The sequence below is a fragment of the Melanerpes formicivorus genome, unplaced genomic scaffold, assembly GCF_026170545.1.
Source record: "Melanerpes formicivorus ecotype bairdi unplaced genomic scaffold, bMelFor1.0.p_v2 SCAF_64, whole genome shotgun sequence".
NCBI lineage: Eukaryota > Metazoa > Chordata > Aves > Piciformes > Picidae > Melanerpes > Melanerpes formicivorus.
Window position 1 is genome coordinate 951,414 of NW_027142416.1, and position 15,160 is coordinate 966,573.

The window sequence follows — 15,160 nt, forward strand, 5'->3', positions numbered from 1 at the left end:
CTTGTAAATGAATGATCTCCACTGAAAACACACAGGTGTAGATGGAGGCCAGGAGGTTCTTGGGCTTGGGTAACCTGGAGGATGTGTGTGTCCTTTCTTGGGAAATCTCTGGCAGTGCCTATTGGCTTTCAGCCATGTAAAGGAAGAACTTCCTGATCAAACACTCAGTGTCTGGCCGTAGAATGAGGGTGGTTATATCCCCTCCCTGCTATACAGCTGTGCATCATCCCATTTCATGACCAACTGGTTAGGTATCTAGAGGGGATTTAATAAATGTTTCTAAATATCTGAGGGCTGGGTGTCAAGAGGGAGGGGACAGGCTCTGCTCAGTTGCACCCTGTGATAGGATATGGGGCAATAGATAGAAACTCCAGCACAGGAGGTTCCACCTCAACAGGAGGAGGAACTTCTTCACTGTGAGGGTCACAGAGCACTGGAATCATAGAATTGTTAGGGTTGGAAGGGACCTCAAGAATCATCCAGTTCCAACCCCCCTGCCATGGACAGGGATACCTCACACTACAGCAGGTTGCTCATAGCCACATCCAGCCTGTCCTTCAAAACCTCCAGGGATGAGACTTCTAACACCTCCCTGGGCAACCTGTTCCAGTGTCTCACTACCCTCATGGGGAAGAAGTTCTTCCTAACATCCAATCTGAATCTACCCATTTCTAGATTTGCTTTATTCCCCCCAGTCCTATCACTTCCTGACACCCTAAAAAGTCCCTCTCCAGCTTTCTTATAGGCCCCCTTCAGATACCAGTAGGTCACAATAAGGTCTCCTTGGAGTCTTCTCTTCTCCAGACTGAACAGCCCCAACTCTCTCCTTCTGACCTCATAGGAGAGGTGCCCAGAGAGGTTGTGGAGTCTCCTTCTCTGGACACTTTCAAGACCCATCTGGATGTGTTCCTGTGTGATCTGTGCTAGATTGTATTGTCCTGCTCTGGCAGGGGGAATGGACTCAATGATCTTCCGACCCCTAACATCCTCTGATCCTTTTGGTGCCTCCAGAGGGACACCTGTGGCACTTCTTAGTTGTGTGCAGCCAAGCCAGTGCACTGAAAGGCCTGTGTCAGCAGCTGGCCTAATGCACCTTGCTCTGCTTGTTGTTTTGAACAGATGGACCTCTCCGTGGAAACTCTTTACAGCTTCATGCAGGAGCGCCAGAAGAAGTATGCCAAGTATGCAGAGCAGATCCAGAAGGTGAATGAGATGTCTGCCATCCTGCGCCGCATCCAGATGGGCATCGACCAGACGGTGCCGCTGCTGGAGCGGCTGAACGCCATGCTGCCCGAGGCCGAGAGGCTGGAGCCCTTCAGCATGAAGCCTGAGCGGGAGCTCCGCTCCTAGCTGGGCAGGCAGGCTCCTTCTCCTCTCCTTCCACGCTCCAGCCTCTGGCACCGACACGCTCCCGGCGCAGAGGTGCTCCCAGCAGGCTGCCCTGGCAGATGTTGGGAGCGCAGGGCAGTGCTGCCGGACTCGCTGCCGGAGCGCTGGAGGAGGAGTGGTGTCAGCTGCCAGAGCCACACAGCCAGGAATCCAGGAGCTCCCAAGTCCTGTGCTCTGGAGAAAATGATTTACTGTTCCTTCATCTCCCTCCTCCTGCCTCCCAGACCACACCACCTCCTGTGCAGAGACATTTGTTTCATTGCTGACGAGAGGAGGAGTTTGCTTTCAGCTGACCTTTTTGTTGTTGTCGTTGCTGGTTTTTTTAACTAGAGGAATCCAAAGGGATATGGGGTATGACAAACCCTCTAACATGGTTTTTTGTGTGCTACAAGGAGATGGCTTCTGAGCTTTTTTTCCTGGCCTTGGAAGTGTGTGTGTGTGTGTGTGTGTGTGTTTTATAGGTGAAAGTGTGGTAGCCAGGAAGCAGGCTGTTAAAATCTGCCATTATCATAATGAACATGGTTTGCGTGGCAGGGTTTTGGCACGTCCTCCTTCAGGCCCCTGGCTTTATGGGCTTGCTAATTTATGAGGCTGTAAAGGACTAACTGTTGCAGATCTGTATGTCTGGTAACGTTCAGAAAGCTTTAGTGTTGCTCTCAATGTCCCCTTGCCCCAGCTGCTGTAGGGGGAAGACCTCCCACCTCGTGTCCTTCAGCTTGCAGGGTGATTCTGACAGGCTCTGGCACTGACCTGCTCACTTTGCATCCCAGAGTTGGACTCAAGGTGTCTTTTTTTTACCCCCTGTTTTTATTGGGACACTCCAGTTGTCTTGGTGCTGTTGTTTCTTTACTTCCAAGTGTGTGAAGTTGGAGATGGGAGACAGGAGAAGTCCTCTGGGTCTTTGCTTTGGCATGGGTGCCGCCATCCTGCAAGCTTGCCTGGCCACGGTGCTCAGTGCCTGAAACCACCTGGCCCTTGGGGACTGCACTCAGTCAACTGCTCCAAGAGCAGCAGAATCTTCTCTTGCCTCCTCCCAAGCTGAGGGCCCTGCTGGGAGGCAGGCAGTGTGTCCATGCTGCCCAGGTGCTGGGCTGGTCAGCAGGAAATGGGTTGGTTGCCAAGTCTGCCCCTGGGCTGCTGGCTGCAAGCTACTGGCAGCACCTCTCCAAGCCTTGGTTTCTCCCTGTATAAAATGGGAATGTTTTACACAGTGCTGTAGAAAGACAGATATGGAAATAGGGCTCAACAGCTGGGGTCACCTTTGTGTGGCAGTTCTTGACCACAGCAGAAAAAGCTTGAAAGCAGAAGTGAAGAGTCCTTGGTTTGCTGGGCCAAGGGTAGATTTGTGTTGGTTACATGAGTCCCAGGATGGTTTTTGCTGGTGAGGAGGCTAAAATGCACCCAGGAACCCTAAGGGCTCTTGTGTGTCAGGAGCACAGTTCCAGGGGTGAGGGAGCTGATGGCAACCAGCACAGCACAAGGCTGGGTGGCTTACCAAAGGCAACTTGCTTTGATACCTCTTAAGAGCACTTCATCAGCAAAAGACTGTCTCTGGGCATTTGGGATGGTATCAGTTATTGGCTGGTGGCAGGAAGCAGCAGGCCCTTCTCACGTTGCACTCCCAAAGCCCATGTAGCCCAGAGTGAACTTCTGTGGTGCACACCACAGCCAACTTCAATGTGTGTCTGAACCAGAGTGGTCATTGGACCCTAGGACCTGCTTGAACACTGTCTGAAAGCAGAGTCCCATAGAAATGAAGTCCCCTGGGAAGAGCACTTGACAGCTTCAGAGAGGGCAGGGAACTCAGCAGGAGATTTTCTAGTGAAGTGCTTTGAGTGGGCTGTGTTCCTCTGTGGCTTCCACCTCAGAGGGGTGGCAGGATTGGTGTGGCATGGTTGGATCTACCCAGGCTGTGCCAGACGTTGCACAGGATTTAACATGAGGCTTCCACCCTGTAGTTTGCAGCTTGCTTTGTTGCTTTGCCCTATGGGGAGAGGCTGAGGGAGCTGGGGGTGTTTAGCGTGGGGAAGAGGAGGCTCAGGGGAGATCTTATTGCTGTCTACAACTACCTGAAGGGAGGTTGTATCCAGGTGGGGGCTGGTCTCTTCTCCCAGGCAACCAGCACCAGAACAAGAGGTCACAGTCTCAAGCTGCACCAGGGGAGGTTTAGGCTGGATGTTAGGAAGAAATCCTTCACAGAGTGATTGGCCATTGGAATGGGCTGCCCAGGGAGGTGGTGAAGTCACTGTCCCTGGAGCCATAGTTTAGTTGATTAGATGGTGTTGGGTAAGAGGTTGGACTTGATGATCTCAGAGGTCTTTTCCAGCCTGGTTGATTCTGTGAAAAGACTTAACATGAGACCTAACCTATGCTTGTTGTGGCCACCCTGAGGAAGGTCCTGCTTGCCCATCACAGAATCTCACTGCCTCCCACCATCAGACACAGCAGAACATTCAGCAGCTTTAAATAGCAGCTGCAGGTATTTTTGCCCTCCTTGGGCAGATGATGCTGTCTGCAAGTTCAGAACTGGCAGCCTTCAGCTGTCTGCCAGACAGGATCATGGATATCCCATACCCTAGCATGGTGGAAGCCTGTACCAGTGGGAAGATCCTGATAATGCATCTCCAGGTAGAGGCCAGGCTGCAGATGCTCTCTCTTGTAAAGCTCCTCGATGTGTTTGGCCTCATGCTATTATTTAGAATAAACCAAACCAGGTTGGAAGAGACCTTCAAGATCATGGCGCCCAACCCATCAACCAATCCAACCAACCCATGGCACCAAGCACCCCATCAAGTCTCCTCCTGAACACCTCCAATGATGGTGACTCCACCACCTCCCCAGGCAGCCCATTCCAATGGGCAATCACTCTCTCTGTGTAGAACTTCTTCCTAACATCCAACCTGAACCTCCCCTGGCGCAGCCTGAGACTGTGTCCTCTTGTTCTGGTACTGGCTGCCTGGGAGAAGAGACCAACATCTGCCTGTCTACAACCTCCCTTCAGGTAGTTGTATGCATCAGATCAAAGCATTGCTCCTTGTGGTGCTAATGAGGGCAAGCAGAGAGTCTTCCTGTCTGAAGGCTGCTGGATCGTGGGCTGCAAATCAGCCCTTTCCTTGTTTGCTGTAGAACACCCCTTTGTGGGGCTGACAGTGGGAGAAAATGCTTGTTCCTATCACCACTGCCCTTCCAGCTTGGGGATCTGCTGCTGGGCCTGCCAGCTAGGGCTCTCCCAGCAGGAAAACACTGCTAGCTTAGCTAGAAAGAGATGGGAGCTGAAAGTGAAGGCATGCAGGTCATCTCCCTCCTGCCAGAGGCTGGGGAGGTCCTGAGAGATGGTGTGCACCTGCCACCTATACAGCTTCATTTACAACATGGTGGCTGGCTTCGTTAACTGTGAAGCCTTTGGGCCTCTCGCTTTGGGGGAGACATCTGCTGGCTGCTGCCTGGCTGCTCTCCCTTTGCTTTGCTGGCTGCACCTCGGATGCAGACGATGCCCACAGGGAGGCTGTTGCTTTACTCCCTGCTGTTTAGCAGGAGATGTGAGCTGTGACTAGAATTACCTTTCTGCTGCTGAATTGCCTTTTCCAAGCCAAATGCTGGTGGAGAAGGCCTCAGGTATCTCTCATGAATGCAAGAGCCATTAATTCTACCACAGAGCTTGTGCTATGAACAATCTGGTGTGCTCTGCTCAAAACAAACATCTCTGCTCATCTGCTGTTCGTGGTGGTGTGGCCTGGGGTTGAGGCCATGCCACCTGATTTGCAGTCTTCTGAAAACGTGGAGGACAGGGCAAGTCCATGGGGCTGTGGTCCACTGCTGGCCTGAGCTGCTCTGGTTCTTCATTTACCCCTGATGTTGCCACCCCCTGCTCTGTGCTGGTGCTTTGTTGTTTCCCTTGGGTTTGTGATTTAATGTATTGACTGGGTGCTAAAGTGCCAACCTACCTGCAGGGCAGTTAAGATCTGGTGAAGGGGACAGAAAAGAGGTTTGGAGGTCGGGTTGTTTTGGTTTTTTTAAGTACATGTATTTGAAATTAAATCTATTTAAATACCTGGAGTGTGTTTCCCCCTCCTCTAAGCTTTTACACAGGCAGCAGAAGTAGCTGTTTTCACAGGCCCAGTCACTGCCTGAACCAGCCCCTCTCTCTGACTGTGTGCCAGTGGTTTCCTGCTGTTAATGTCCCTCCTCTTCCAAGCTGCCAGAGTGCATTCTGATTGCCAGCCTTGTGGCTGAGCACTGCTTGGTTTGTGGGTGGTTACCCTGTTTGCAGATGTGCTCTGCTTTCAGCTCCCTACATGCCATGTGTTCCACAGCTCCAGTATTAAAATGTTTGGGATTGCTCTTTTCCAAGTGTGGTGTTTCTCCCATTGCTTTGCTTGTTCCTTACTTCCACTTCTGGCTGCACTGTCTGGGGACAGTGCACTGGCTCCAGAGTGGGAGGTGGGATCTTGGCTCTACTGCTCTGTGCACAGGACACAGCTTGGTGGAGCAGAGATGGATGATTTGAGCTCTTCTGGGGCTGTAAGGAAATATGTCCTGGAATGAAAATCAGTGTTGGGTCTTTTTGGATGCTGTCCCAGTTCAGGTTGGCACTGGTGTCCAGTTTAAATAAATGATGTGTGCAGCTGTGCTGGTGATTTGCCAGCAGTGGGATAGGATCATAACTCAGCTGGCTGCCTACCTGTTCTGTACTGGGAGCCTCTTGCAGGTGAAGAAGAGAGTCTGAGACTGATGGTCTCAGACACTTGTGTGAGACTGCAGCTTCCCTGCACAAAGCACTTGTGGAGCGGACCACTCTGCCTGTTCTGCCAGGGCACTTCCACCTCCTGTGCACTTGATTGGCTTCCCTAAGATTCAGTGGGAAGACTAAACACAAGCAGCAAGCGATTGCCCATTTCTCTTACCCCCACACAGGCTCCTTGCTCAGCCCTCCTCTAGAAACAAGGTACCACTTCTGCTTTTATTTCCTTGTAATATCCAGGTAATGCTCATGACACAAGATGGGAAACTCGCATCTCTGAGCCATTTAACCAGTTTCCATCCACCAGAGAACATTATATTCATATGGAACATGTACACCTTGCCACCCTCACATCCTCCACTTTGCTTTCCAAACGTCTGCAAACCATTCCCAGGACACTCATTCAGGTAAGAGACAAGTCAGAACATGGGGTTAAGGCTTCCTCCTACTGGAAGAAAGTTACTGAGCCTACAGCTTTGATTCAGTGACTGAAGTGTGCTGGAAATCAGGAGTCAGAAGAGCAGATTATCAGTTCCTCAGAAGGCCATTCACCAAAGCAACTCCAACCATACATTTCTGTGTGTACAGAGAGAAGAAGGGAAGGGACCACCAGTGAAGGAGCACAAAGCAGGGAGATTGGGTTCCTGCCCTTAGGCATTGGTTTGTGTTAACCTCCATCAGCTGCTTTAGGTCCCACTGAAATGTGGCTGAAGGGAGCACTGCCAGCCTTTGTCCATGGGCTCTGCACACAGCAAGTGTCAGTGCATGCTGCACACAGCTGTCCTGGGCTTGCCTTTATATAAACAGAGGCAAATGGCAGTGTTTAAAGAACAGCCCAGACCTGCCTTGCTTCCCAGTGTGTTCTCAACCCCTCCCTTGCCCAATCCCCCCACTTCTTCCAGCATGAGACACACAGCATGAACACAGCCCTCTGGCTTCAGTCACTCTCGGTGCTGCCTCTCTGTGCCTTGTGCACTTCTTTTAGGCTCAAGTTAATCAATGCTGTAGCTTTCAGTGCTATTTTCAACAGTCTGCTGTAGGAAATGAAAGTCACATCCTAGCCATAAAACAATGACAAAAAACCTCCTCACTTTCCAACAGAGTAAAACCTGAGATTTGAGTCACAAACTAGCTACACTTACAGTAAAAAAGCTAAACCAAACCAATAGAACCCAAGCTGGTGACTTGAATTAGGGCTTCAGCTTGCTGCTGACAAAGTCTTTTTTAAAGCTGTTGGCCAGTGGTGTTTGCTACATGAGATTTAGATTTTCAGCTGCCTGCACTGAAAGGGGAGAGATTGTTCTGGGGTGGAGGGGAGTGTGAAGGGGGGTGGGGGGGTGGTACTGGGGAGCCCAAGATGAAGGGAGCAGGGAGGACGAAGCTTTACACTGTGCCTCTGGTACCACCCTTCACTGAGTGTCAACCTCCTGCATGTAGAACAACTGGAGCAGCAGCAGCCATGGTACCACAGGAACCTCCTCAAAACCCCCAGGAGAAGGGCTGTGCCTGATCTGCCACAAAACAGCCCCCCTGGCAGCAGGACAGTGACACCTCCTCCAACTGGTGGTGGCCAGGCCGTGGGACTGGGCCAGCAGCACAGCTAGAAGCGTCTGCAGGCATTGGCATGCTGGGAAACCAAGACCCTACACCAGTAGAGAGGGCAAGTACCAGGACCCAAGATCCTCTGGAGCTGCAAGTGCAGGAGGGGAGCAGGCTGCCCATTGAAGCTGTCAGCTCTCAACCTCCCATTTCTCACAGCACACTGGAGGGCTCCTGCTTCCCTTCACCAGCCAGCCAGGCTTCTCTTCCTTGGATGAAGCCAGCAAAAGTAAGGACAAGATTCCATCTCTAAGTCCCCACAGTTTGGGTGAGGATGTTGGGGTGGAAAAAAACCCCAAGCATCTCAATTGCCCCTACCCATGGCTTGGAACCATCTCTGAAGAGCAGTTCCTTAATGATACTGCTCAGTTAAGGACAAAAGCCCATCCCCCAGAAATTTTAGCTTTAAGAAAGAAACCAACATCAAAACAAAACAACCCTCACAACAACAACAATAATCCACCAAACACCAAGAAGCCTTGAGCTATCTTGATGAAGTGTCAAGGGGCAAGGCCAGGCTCTTGTGGTGCTGTACCAGCCAATCTCTTGCACATAACCCTAAATATTGCCCACTCCATTGCAGCTTCAGAGCCAGAGCAGCTGCCCCTTGCCCAGAAGCCAGCTTCCCCTCCAACACACTGAGGCTGCTGAGTTCTCCTGGAAGAGCCTCGGGGAACAGGCCTCAGGCTGCTAAACTAGGGGGGGGTTGAAGAGCTGCTGCTGCTAAGCCAACTGCAAGCCTTGTGCGTAGCCAGCTCCAGACCATCAAAAGGCGTCTGTCCACTTGTCACTTGTTCACATTGCTTCTGAACTGACTGCCAGCAGCTGGCAGCCACAAAGCCCTACTTGATTTTTTGTGTTTTTGAGGTATTGGGGTTTTGGGTTGGTGGTTTTCTTTTTTTTTCTCCTTTTTCTCTGAAGCAGCTCCCTAGCAAATCACCTAAAGCCTATCATCAGTTAGAACAATAGTTACACCAGTATATTTACATCTCTCTGGACTGAGTGCTCACGTCAGCCTTGCTGGGAGCAGTCCCTACCTCCTTTGGAATCTCTCCCAAGTCCCCTTTCTGATGGGGGAAAAAAGGTCTCCCTCCAGAAGTTGGCTCAGTGTCAGGGCTAAGGTGCACCGGTGAGGCATGAGGAGGGGAGAACAAAGCTCAGCTGTGACGGGTAGGAGCACATCACAGTGGAGCCAGAGGAGGGTGGGCTGCCAAGAGAGCTTGCTTGTAACAACCACTGACAGGGTGGTTGTCTATGATTGCTGCTTCCGTCAGGGACAGAGCCCTGCAGTGTTCAGTTCTTCTCAAAGCCCAGCAGCACGCCTGGGGCTCCTCCAGCAGATGCTCACTCGCCACTTCTTTGCCACGCTAACTAAGTCACTGTGCTCACACTGAACCCTAAACATTTCTTCCCTCCCCCTCCACCTGCTTGCGCAAAGTTTGTCCTGTTCAGATTTACAGAGACCACTCCAAACGCCGGAGGAAGCAGCCTGGAGGGAGGAAGCAACTCTGCTACAGTCACAGGGGCCTTCTGCCCCTCAGGACACTTCAATGATTTCCATGCTGCCCGAAAAGCTGGACTGGCTGCCGACTTTGCCCAGTTCTTCTCTGGATCTGTTGTCCACCAAGATGCTCTCCCCAAACTCCATCTGGCAGCTTCTGCGCTTGAACTGCTTCTCGAAGGAGCTTTCCTCGTGCCAGCTCCTCCGGGAGTCGCCTCGGTCGCCCTGCTTTGCCCTCCTGCGCACGGAGCAGGCCTGCTCGCAGCCTGTGGGCAGCTGACCGCAGCTGCAGGCGGAGCAGGCGGCGCTGCCCCCGAGGAGGGCTGAGGCCGAGTAGAAGCGCGAGGACTCGGCTGCCAGGTACCAGCTGCCACTCAGCGACGCGGCCGACGTCTGCGGAGCCAGGATGTCCGAGTGCCAGCCCTTGAGGCCCAGCCCAGCAGCAGACTTGGCCAAATGCTGCTGGCTGGTGGAGAGGCCAAACAAGAAGTTCGTTCTGTAGTTGTCTTCCATGCTCCCGCTCCGGTGCAGGGGGTAGAGGAGGGAGCGCTGAGCGGTGGCACCGCCACTGGCTCTCCCCAGGTGCTGCCGCTTGCCCTGGCTGTCCAGCTGCCAGGCGCTCTGGGGCTCCGGGGGAGGGTTCGCTTTCTCCTTGTCGGGGCTGCATTCTGGGCTCTGCTCCGAGACCTCCTGCACAGGGGAGAACTGGCAGAGCTTGCCACCGCCCTCCAGCGCTGCTGCGTGTTTGTAGTACTCCAGGGGGTCCTCAGAGGAGGCGAAGCCCTGAACGGCTGCGGTCACGCAGGCGCCGCCAGCCGCATAGGCCACGGATTTGATGTCCAGCGAGAAGGAGCGCTTCAGACGGTTGTTGTCCTCCACCTGCTCCAGGGAGACATGCAGCCCATTGATGCCCTGGACCAGGGGGCTGTCCTCCAGAGGGGACAGGTGCCCATGTGCTGTGCTCACACCATCCCCGGGCTGCTGCTCTGTCCTCTCGGAGGCAGCGGTGATGCAGAGCTGGTTGGAGCAGAGGCTGCTCTGCCCTGCTTCTGGGCCCAGCACGTGCTCGCTGCTCTTCTCCAAGTGCAGGAGTTTCAGCTTGCTGATGTGCCCGGGCTGACTGCTCTGGGTCTTGATCTTTTTCTCAAAGTCCAAGAGCTGTCCCAGGAAGTTGAAGTTGGGGGAGATGGTTGGCCTTTTCTCTTTCACAAACCTGGAAAGAGGGGACAGACAAACCCAGAATTAATTTAAGGACCTGCTTCTCAGGCCTGAGAGAACCCTGAAGTGAATCTTAAGAGCCTGCTCTTGGCAGCAGGCCTGGAACTGAGGGTCAGTCAAGCACAGGAGACATGGATGGAAAAAACAAAAGGCAGCTTTTAAACAAGGTAATGCAGGATGCTCTCAAAGCTCTCTGTAGCTTACCTAAAGGTGCTACAAGAAAAACCACTCTCTTTCCACCCCTTTATGATGTCCTCAACAAGGTTTGAGGGAGTAACTTCCCTGGAGGTTAAGGCCAGGATGGATGTGACTGAGCAACCTGACCTAGTGTGAGGTCTGCCTGCCCATGGCAGGGGGCTTGGAACTAGATGATCCTTGAAGTCCCTCCCAACGCTAACAATTCTATGATTCTATATCCCTTAACGAGTGGGATCTCTGCTACCTCAGTTTCTGACCAAAGCTAAGAGCTCAACATCTGTATGAAGAACATCACAGCTGTAGCTGGGAGACCTTGCCCCCCCTGATGCTGCAGAAGGTGAATCACCTTCCCCCTGCTAAAGAGGGGAAATACCACATTCCTTTCAGCTCATGCTGTTACTGCAGTGAGCCCTTCCAGCCCTGGTGACCTGTATCAGGCAAGACTAAGAGCTCTGACATACGCTGACCGTCTCCACTAACGGTGATTTCTGCCATAGGCTGGCATTGACCACTGATATTCACCAAAAGGAGAACCAGAAAGGAGCAAAGGCAGCACATAGAACAAAAAAAGAGGGCTGTGGGTGTTCAGCAGTGAAGTGCCACAGTCTTGCCAAACCCTTGAAGAGTGAACCTGTAAGGAAGCAGGCTGACCCACCTACCTGTGCCAATCTGAGCATGCCCTTGCCTGCTTGGGTTGAATGTGAAGGTGCAACGCATGCTTCAAACGTTGCCCTGAACCCTGCAGGACTCTCAAATGCACAAAAGCCTGAAGGATTACAAGTCATGTCAGATACTGCAGAGTTCAGCCCAAAGGCAAACTTCCTGCCTGTCTGATCTGCAGAGCTAAGGAAGCACTCTGCTTTCTAACAGGTTGTAAAGCAGAGAGCTTCCCAAAGCCTTCCTCCTTTGGCATTTTGTTCTGAAAGCATTCCTGAAATGATGGTGAACCAGCTGAGAAGGGAATTAACAGAGTTCTGAAGAAACCTTCCAGAGCTGAATCTACTGAAAACACATGGGAGCACGAAATGTGATTAAGAACTCTCTGAGGATGTGTACTGAAGGTGAGTGTGCAGGCACGAAACATACCCTGAGAACAACTTGGAGGTAAGCTGCTGGAGAACATGCAGTGAAGCACGAGACAAATATCAAACCAAACCCAAACAAGATAAGGAGCAGTGGAGCTGACCTGAACCCCTGGAATATCAGGCTGCACAAACTGGAAGTGGAAGGTCCCACCATGAAGAGGTGACACTGGCAGCTGGAGGAAGGGAAGAACTGCCCTCAGCAGAGATTCTTGATCTCTTAACATTGAATTTGGAGGCTTTTGGTCCAGTGCAAGCAGCTTGCTCACAAGAATTCACAGAGTCTTCATTTCCTGTTGTTGGTTTTTGTTTATTGTTGTTTTCCAGTCAGAGCTGGTTGTTACTGGGTTGGTTAAAGAAAGCAAGACCCTGCTGGGCAGTACTGCAGTTGTGGGCCTGTGTACAGTAGCCTCTGCCTATACCTCTGTCCCATCCACCTTCTCAAATACTGGGCAGTCCTACACTTAAGTCCAGCTTTTTAAGGAATAAGAAGGTCTGCTGCATCCCTCATGGCACTTTTGAAAGCTTTGCAAACGTCTTCCTTTCAAACCTCCCCTTCTTTTGTCCAATGGGAAAAGATGCCTAGCACTGGGTTGTTCTGTTTATTTCCCTCATGCAGTGCATTATACAAAAGAGAAGATAGAAACGTTTGTGTCCTCAGATCTTTCGCTTCAAGTAAACAGTGTCACCTCTTTCTGTTTGCAATACATTCAGACATTTTATTTTCTCCAGTGACTTCCCTTAACTTGGAGTATTTGTCTTTCAAGCTTTGCAAAGCAGACATCCCAAACCAAGGAGTGAAACATGGTGCAGCTAGCTCTCACTAAGCCCTTGCAAAGGAAAAGTGGCAAAACAGAATCTGCATCTCACAGTACCTATGCAGCATCCAGAGCAAAAAGGCCTGCCATGGTTAATCCCTCACACTCTGGGTTAAGAAATGAGCTCAAATTTCATACTGAGACTTCAGGGGGAAGTTCAGAAGCAGCATTGCAGGAGTTCCCTGAAGCTTCCCTGAAGCACTAGATGGATAAGGAACTGGCTTGATGGCCGCACCCAAAGAGTGGCTGTCAATGGCTCCATGTCCCAGTGGAGGCCAGTGACAAGCAGAGTCCTTCAGGGATCAGTCCTGGGACCTGTCTTATTCAACATCTTTGTGGGGGACATGGACAGTGGCATTGAGTGCACCCTCAGCAAGTTTGCTGATGACACCAAGCTGTGTGGTGCAGCAGACACGCTGGAGGGAAGGGAGGCCATCCAGAGGGACCTTGACAGGCTGGAGAGGTGGGCACAGGCCAACCTCATGAAGTTCAATAAGAGCAAGTGCAAGGTCCTGCATCTGGGTCGAGGCAATCCCAGGCACAAATACAGGCTGGGCAGTGACTGGCTGGAAAGTAGCCCTGAAGAGAGAGACTTGGGGGTGCTGGTGGACAAGAAGCTCAACATGAGCTCTCAGTGTGCACTTGCAGCCCGCAAAGCCAATCAGATCCTGGGCTGCATCAGGAGAAGTGTGGCTAGCAGGTCGAGGGAGGTGATCCTCCCCCTCTACTCAGCCCTGGTGAGACCCCACCTGGAGTACTGTGTCCAGTTCTGGAGCCCCTATTACAAGAGGGATGTGGAGGTGCTGGAAGGTGTCCAGAGAAGGGCCACGAGGATGATCAGAGGGCTGGAGCACCTCTCCTATGAGGACAGACTGAAGGAGTTGGGGCTGTTCAGTCTGCAGAAGAGAAGGCTCCGAGGTGACCTAATTGTGGCCTTCCAGTATCTGAAGGGGACCTACAGGAAGGCTGGGGAAGGACTTCTCAGGATCTCAGGTAGTGATAGGACTAGGGGGAATGGAATGAAGCTGGAGGTGGGGAGATTCAGGCTTGATGTGAGGAGGAGGTTCTTCACCATGAGAGTGGTGAAACCCTGGAATGCGTTGTCCAGGGAGGTGGTCGAGGCCCTGTCCCTGGGGGTGTTTAAGAGCAGGCTGGATGAGGCTCTGTCCAGCCTGATCTAGTGTGGGGTGTCCCTGCCCATGGCAGGGGGGTTGGAACTGGATGATCCTTGTGGTCCCTTCCAACCCTGAATGAAACTATGAAACTATGAAACTATGTGCACTTAGAATCACAGAATGGTCCAGGCAGGAAGGGGTCTCAAAAGCTCATCCAGTCTAACCTCCCAGCAGTCAGCAGGGACATGTGAAGTCTCTTCACAGAATCACAGAATTAACCAGGCTGGAAAAGACCTCTGAGATCATCAAGTCCAACCTCTTACCCAACACCATCTAATCAACTAAACTATGGCTCCAGGGACAGTGACTTCACCACCTCCCTGGGCAGCCCATTCCAATGGCCAATCACTCTGTGAAGGATTTCTTCCTAACATCCAGCCTAAACCTCCCCTGGTGCAGCTTGAGACTGTGACCTCTTGTTCTGGTGCTGGTTGCCTGGGAGAAGAGACCAGCCCCCACCTGGATACAACCTCCCTTCAGGTAGTGGTAGACAGCAATAAGATCTCCCCTGAGCCTCCTCTTCCCCACGCTAAACACCCCCAGCTCCCTCAGCCTCTCCCCATAGGGCAAAGCAACAAAGTAAGCTGCAAACTACAGGGTGGAAGCCTCATGTTAAATCCTGTGCAACGTCTGGCACAGCCTGGGTAGATCCAACCATGCCACACCAATCCTGCCACCCCTCTGAGGTGGAAGCCACAGAGGAACACAGCCCACTCAAAGCACTTCACTAGAAAATCTCCTGCTGAGTTCCCTGCCCTCTCTGAAGCTGTCAAGTGCTCTTCCCAGGGGACTTCATTTCTATGGGACTCTGCTTTCAGACAGTGTTCAAGCAGGTCCTAGGGTCCAATGACCACTCTGGTTCAGACACACATTGAAGTTGGCTGTGGTGTGCACCACAGAAGTTCACTCTGGGCTACATGGGCTTTGGGAGTGCAACATGAGAAGGGCCTGCTGCTTCCTGCCACCAGCCAATAACTGATACCATCCCAAATGCCCAGAGACAGTCTTTTGCTGATGAAGTGCTCTTAAGAGGTATCAAAGCAAGTTGCCTTTGGTAAGCCACCCAGCCTTGTGCTGTGCTGGTTGCCATCAGCTCCCTCACCCCTGGAACTGTGCTCCTGACACACAAGAGCCCTTAGGGTTCCTGGGTGCATTTTAGCCTCCTCACCAGCAAAAACCATCCTGGGACTCAGATCAGGCTGCCCAGGGCCTCCTCCAGCCTCACCTTGAATATCTCCAGGGAAGGAGCCTCAACCACTTCCTGGGCAACCTGTTCCAGTGTTCCACCACCCTCATAGTGAAGAACTTGTTCCTAACATCCAATCCAATTCTGCCCTTCTGTAGTTCGAAGCCATTGCCCCTCATCCTGTCACTGCAGGCCTTTGCAAACAGTCTCTCTCCATCCTTCCTGTAGCCCCCTTCAGGTACTGGAAGGCTGA

General features: G+C 52.1%; 2 protein-coding genes across 6 annotated transcripts in view; one reads left to right on the forward strand and one right to left on the reverse strand.

The window, feature by feature from the left end:
- Window positions 1-5,739, forward strand: part of BORCS5 (BLOC-1 related complex subunit 5) — a 55,502-nt gene extending 49,763 nt beyond the window's left edge. The window contains exon 4 of the mRNA XM_068162387.1: window positions 1,120-5,739. Within this exon, the coding sequence (XP_068018488.1) occupies window positions 1,120-1,350 (231 nt within the window). The 3' untranslated portion in view covers window positions 1,351-5,739. The remainder of the gene's footprint in view (window positions 1-1,119) is intronic.
- Window positions 5,740-6,324: 585 nt separating this feature from the next.
- The window catches only part of DUSP16 (dual specificity phosphatase 16), a 76,207-nt gene continuing 67,371 nt past the window's right edge, over window positions 6,325-15,160 (reverse strand). For all 5 annotated transcript variants that reach the window (XM_068162384.1, XM_068162382.1, XM_068162383.1 and 2 more), the window contains one exon: window positions 6,325-10,443. In XM_068162384.1, coding sequence (XP_068018485.1) covers window positions 9,267-10,443 — 1,177 coding nt within the window. In that variant the 3' untranslated portion in view covers window positions 6,325-9,266. The remainder of the gene's footprint in view (window positions 10,444-15,160) is intronic.